Genomic DNA, 6,000 nt, shown 5'->3' on the forward strand with positions numbered 1-6,000 from the left:
TCATTTACACACACACACACACAGTCATGATGCAGAGCTCATCAGTGAGCCCACACACATCTCCATCTCCCAGCTCAGGCTTCTAACTAAGTGATTTCTCCCAATAATCCACCCATACAGTAACCTAATGAGATTAACACTGTGTGTATGTCAGCCCAGGCCTGTGCATGATTTATGGTTTTATATCCCATCCTCCTTTAATTAGTCACATCAGCTGCTGCAGTGCACGTGACACACACACATGCATACTGAGACATGCACACACACAAATGCACATACACTACAATTGCAACATCTGGCAGGGAAGTCCAAGAGGAATCAGGCTTTTTAGGATATTTCAAATATGAATTAAAAAAAAAAAAAAAAAGCTTCCTAATACGATGACAAATGATTTAACAGTTCAGTGCATGACAGTTATATTGTCAAAGAGAGACCATTTTTAAAATAAGGAGCACAAAATTCCTTTGGCCTTGAGCGCACAGAAATGAGGTTAGCTTTAATTTGAAATTGGGTTGAAGCAGTATCATGGCAAGCATGTTTGATCGCGCCTTTGAAATTGGATTATCAAACCCATTCAGATGGGCATTCCTCAGGCCGCTACAGTTTGAAGTCTACCTCCTCATTTTTAAAGAGCCAACAATAGCTATGTGAAGTTTTTAAAGTTTGAAACTTTTTAGTATTAAATGACACACTTGCACACATACACACAAAATTTATAAGCTCATATACGACTAGACAAATGCGTAATGTCAATCACTCACCTCCCAGCAGGGCTGCTGTCTCCACTCCAGCACACTTCAGTTTTGGCCCGAGGGACAGGGGGGTGCAGCATCTCAGCGGCCAGCGGGTCGGCATCGTTTTCTTCCCGACCAACCCATTCCCCCACCACCCGAGGGCGCAGAACTGAGTTATATCCGCCCAAGTTCTAAAACAGCATGGCACATAAACATAAAAAAAAAAAAAAGGTTAGGGGCAAAATAAATGACAGAAAAGGGCAGACAAAAAGGCAAAGATGCAGTTTTAAATGAACTAAACACAGGTGGAGGTAAGTGGAGTCAGAGAACTGCCGAGAAACACCCCGCATTAAATTATGATCGTGTTTTTCTCAATAATAGGATTTTTGAAAACAGCATAGTGTTGTCTGATATCTGCCTCCCTCCCATTCTGCTCCCAAAACCAGCCAGCACACATTTACACTCTGCTTGTTACAAATGGAAAAGATTTTTCTCCTTATCTTTCACTAAATCCAGAATGGTATCACACATTATTGTCTCTGCATGATCACAGGAGGTGTTTAGTATTCATTCCCTGTTCCATCCCGCAGAAAAAGGAGGAAAATCTCTGGGCTGCGAGCCAAGGATGTTGGACATGTACTGCTGCACTGAGCAAAAAAGTAAAAGCCCCTGTCAAAACATATGCTGTGTTTCTCATTCAGTTCCATCATTTCCAAATCGATCTGTGCATCTCCAGCCTGGGCAGCCACTGCACTATTGTGTTGGGAGAGAATTGGGGCCAGGCGAGGACAAAGACAGAGCTCAGACAAAGCTTTGCGAGTGAGATGCACAGTGAAGCAGCAAGGGAGAGGGAGATGGAGGACATGCTTACTGAAGTATCACTCTTGCATATCACTCCCATGAGATGGCAGTTCATCATCAGAAAAAGAGCTGTGCTGCTCTGTCAAGCAAGCGAAAGTTACGAAACTTGGCTTTTATGATGTTGCATGAGCAATTCGGCAGAGTGATGAGAGACAGAACTCTATTTCCACGTAGCTGCAATACCATTACATATACATGAGTTTCATAAAGATTGCAGGCTAGTTAATATCTACCTGGTCAAGCTCATCAGAGATGGCAATGCCTGCAGAAAGAAGAAAATGGTTTAAAGCCGGGAGAAGCATCTAACGCAGTTCAAAAGCTTTTCTTAAACTGCTTCAGAGCTTAGCGGCGAGCTGGTGAGATTAGCTGGTTTACAGTGACATTTACAGAAAGGTCTAGACTTTAGTTCAATATGTTAGGATGTATTAAACACTGCTCAGCATGATGTCAGCATGCACTCTGCTGGGCTGCAGACACTCACTGCGCGACAGGCTCTCCAGGGCCTTCCCAAGCTTCTTGCTCTCCTGCAAAATGTGGTTGAGCTCATCGAAGTCCCGGCTCTCCCTCCAATCCCAGGATGGGCATTCGATTGACCGCGGCACTGGACATCACAAACAAAAACATACATTTGATGTCAGACCTTCTGTGAAAGCATCCCAGAAAAAAAACTATACATGAATATTTTATAAAGAACAAGAACTGATCCGATGAAATATCCTAAAAGTAACAGCAAAGAAAACATCCATACTATAATGTAAACGTCACAGCTTGATGCACTGGTAGTCTAAAGGCGACTTTGTGAACTAGTGCAGGATGAAATGGAATGGAAACACTGGCAGAAAAGTCATCGTGTCACTTCCAGAAGCACAGAGCTCACTGGCCTGAAGCCAGGGGACGGTTTCTGTCAGTCTCTTTGATTAACAAAATAACAGGAGCAGGAAATGACCCACATATCGTACACTGACATCCTGCCCATGTCCTCTAGCAGCCTATCTCAGTTTCTATATGATGGTTAATTCATAAACTGTTGGATTCAGACATTATTTAGAAAAGCAAAGACCAATGTTCTTTCATGGGAGAGGGATTACTTGTAGTTCATCCATATCTAAAGCTATTATACTCCGACACTGCAGCTGAATTTGAATTAGCACAAAAAAACCACTGGGTTATGAAGACATGCCAGACAAATGTACTGGTTGTCTACTGGCCACTCGTCAGTGCCTGGAAAGACACTGAAATGTAGAAATAATGCAAAGGATTTCAGAATAAATTTCATGCATGTTTGAATGAAACATATGTGCCCTGACAGGTGCAGAAAGTAAGCCGCACCCCTCTGTTTGCACACAAACGCACACAAATAAACTCAATAGTGAATATCTGACAGCACTGCTGCTACAATCTGCCTTCCTCTACCCTTGTTTACCCTGACTAAGCTGCTTGGCATTGTAACAACCATAAACACAGAGCAAATGTCTCTGCCAAATACAGACTGGAGGAAAAAAAATATCTTTCAAAGAGTGCCTTTCTGTCCTGTGCTCAGCTCTGTGTGTTGTGCTGCTGCAGCAAAGGGCTGCGCTGTATCTTAATAGCTTAGATTAGGGGTTAAGGATTCAATTCCCGCTGGATCTGCCCATTAAAGTATCAGTCAAGTGGAAGTGAGGCCAAAGCTTTTGTCAAATTGTACACAGACAGGAAGAGCCTCCATGCTGTCCACTAGGTTTCATTTTGATCAGAGTACTAGCGGACCCTTGGTATGTGTTTGACAGCTGTTGAGTTGTTATGCTACATATAAAAGTACAATAATGATGAGAGGCAGTTCTTTTGAGTTCAATTTTTCATGAGCTCTGCATGCCAAAACACCTATGCATGTATTTTTAATGCGATTTGACTTCAAATCTGGCTTTGAAGGCTTCTTACTCTGAAGGGGCAGCAGGAACGCTCCAAACCTAAGTACAGCTTGATGTGCTTCTCAGTTCTCCACCTCACTGGAATTCTTTTCCCTGACTTCATGCGCTCATCTCGACACCAGTTTCCTCTTGATTGTGAGCAATGCTTCCAACCACAGCCCAAAATAGACGTGGTCTGGCAGTGACAGAGCACAGCGTTAAATTATTGACGTAGTCTCTGCTTGCTCCCCATTTGACCCATCCTCATTGGCTCAAGCGTCATACTTCATTCTAACATCACAGCCATAGTAATTTATTGGAAAACTAAAAAAAAAAAAAAGTTACCACCAGAGAGTATGAATGCCAGACATTTGTGAACAATTCATCTTTAGAGTGTGTAGCAGTGCAGCAGAAAGTGTGTTAGAAAAAAAAGTGGTACTTCATAATGAACTCATCGGCAGAGCTCTGAGAGGCTGGAAGGAGGACACTGGACTATACACTGTGACTAACTTTAATTAGACATAATTATATCAAATTAAAAACGGAGATTAAAGTCAACGGAGCATGTAATTGGGACACAACCAATACAACAGGTATCAAAACTGTGCGGCTTCATATTGTAAAGTGGATTGCGTGTGTCTGTGTGTGTGTCTCTGTCAATCAACATAATCAGAAAATAATCTAGAAGTGGAAAACTGAAACAACGCAGATGGTACCGCAATGAAAAAACTCACAGGACTTGGATTCCGGCGAAGGTGGAGAGATACTTGAAACAGCCAGGTCACTCTTTGATTTTTTCGGTTTCTTCGGGTGAATTTGCCACGGCTTCTCATAGTTGCTGTACTCCCTTCGAGGGTTTTTGTTTTCTGTTAGGAGAGAGCGCATGTTTAGATCACTCTGCTGCTTCAAACACAGACTAATTTATCACGAGGTTATTGCAGAAAGGAGGATGTACAAAGGTAAGTACACTAAACTATGTGTTTGCATGTTTGTGTACCAACCCGGGGAGCTCTGTGCCCACAGAGCTGCGGAGCCAGAAAGAGCTCTGTGCAGCTTGCCTGGGCTGTCTTGCTTGGTCTGCAGGTGATCAATGAGAAAAGGGATTGGATGGTCTGGAGTCTCAGTTATCAATTTGGTCATCAACTCCTACAGGAGCAGAGTAAAGCAGAGAACCATTAGACCAAAGTGACACTTCAAAAAGGAGTGAGATTGTGGAGCCAGGCCAGTGGTGTATCCACCATGCAGAAGTTGCAGGAACACAATCAATCCCTATAAGCACTTGTTTTGTAGTTGACTTGGCTATCTAGGGAGGTTGTGTGAGAAGGCTGGTGAGATAATCCGCTTGCCCTCACAGTAGATTGCGGAATTTACAATGTCCCGTGTCAATATCCTCAAAAAAAAATAAAAATAAATCAAGACAAATAAGAGAACAGTATGTCCCCGTAGATGGGAGTACTTCCCTTCTGTGTCAATTAGCGAAAAAAAATATGTCAGCAAACTCGCTCAAAGTCAGATGAGTCTGTCAAGACACAAGAGTGACCAAGTAAACAAACACTGTGGCATTTGGTCAATCAGTCATGCTCTGACTTTAAAGCTGTTCCAAGAGAGCAGCTTCTGATATATTGGCTCCACTGGAAGATCAGACAAATGTAGCAGATCAGGAAACACTGAAAACTTTTGAATTCAGTAGAGGGAATAATCCTGTTACTGAAATGAAGAAAAAAATAATATCACCCATCGCCATGGGGGGATTACTTGTCTTACAAACAATAGATCTGGATGATTACTGATGAACATTAGTATGTTGATAATGTGGTTACAGAGATATAGTGCGCAAAGAGGATGTAAAAGATAAAGTCGTGAGAAACCAAATTACACTGCGTTGAGATGACGTGATGAAATACCACAGACTGTAGATGTTCATTGCAGGATAAACTCACTAATTTGACTTTTAAGCCTCTTTCAGACAGGCACTCCTTTCTGTTAATCTGACGGTATCTGAACATGTCGGCTTAATGTCTGAATGAGCACCCTGATAACTTTTCCATTGAAGATGGGACGCTATCTTACTAGGTTGGACCTGGTAGTGTTTCCATATCATATATTTCAACACAGCACAAAACTGAACTGCATGCTGTCAATTTGTGTGAGTTTTTTTTTTTCTCCACATTTCAGCACCAATATTGGTCCAAAAACATCACAGAGAGCAAAAGTTTGTGTGGCACAATCAAAACCAGCTTTCTTACTCGTTTTTCTTGACGATTTCACATCCATTAAAAACTGAAATGTCCATGAAAATAAAACTGTACTGTAATGAGGAGAGAGCCGATCAGATTAATGAGATTCACCAAAAACTAACATAATTTGGGTTTTGACAAGACGTTAACCAAAGTCGAAGTTCAGTTTGTTGCTTCCAGTTGTTAATAGGATTATTTTCTCTAATTTAAAATACCTGCAGCATCTATACAAGTATATCCAAAGTGAGAGAGAGAGATGTGTGCACATGGAGCAACAGCAGT

At 41.9% G+C, this 6,000-nt stretch overlaps 1 protein-coding gene across 1 annotated transcript in view; it reads right to left on the bottom strand.

Annotated features, from left to right (window-relative positions):
* Positions 1-6,000, bottom strand: part of cunh8orf34 (chromosome unknown C8orf34 homolog) — a 62,685-nt gene that overhangs the window by 42,612 nt on the left and 14,073 nt on the right. Inside the window, exons 2-6 of the mRNA XM_008295777.1 lie at positions 4,483-4,627; positions 4,216-4,347; positions 2,077-2,196; positions 1,829-1,857; positions 762-925 (exon numbers count right to left, since the gene is read on the bottom strand). Coding sequence (XP_008293999.1) covers positions 762-925; positions 1,829-1,857; positions 2,077-2,196; positions 4,216-4,347; positions 4,483-4,627 — 590 coding nt within the window. The remainder of the gene's footprint in view (positions 1-761; positions 926-1,828; positions 1,858-2,076; positions 2,197-4,215; positions 4,348-4,482; positions 4,628-6,000) is intronic.

This window comes from Stegastes partitus, unplaced genomic scaffold (assembly GCF_000690725.1).
Source record: "Stegastes partitus isolate 25-593 unplaced genomic scaffold, Stegastes_partitus-1.0.2 Scaffold1075, whole genome shotgun sequence".
Classification (NCBI taxonomy): Eukaryota; Metazoa; Chordata; class Actinopteri; family Pomacentridae; genus Stegastes; species Stegastes partitus.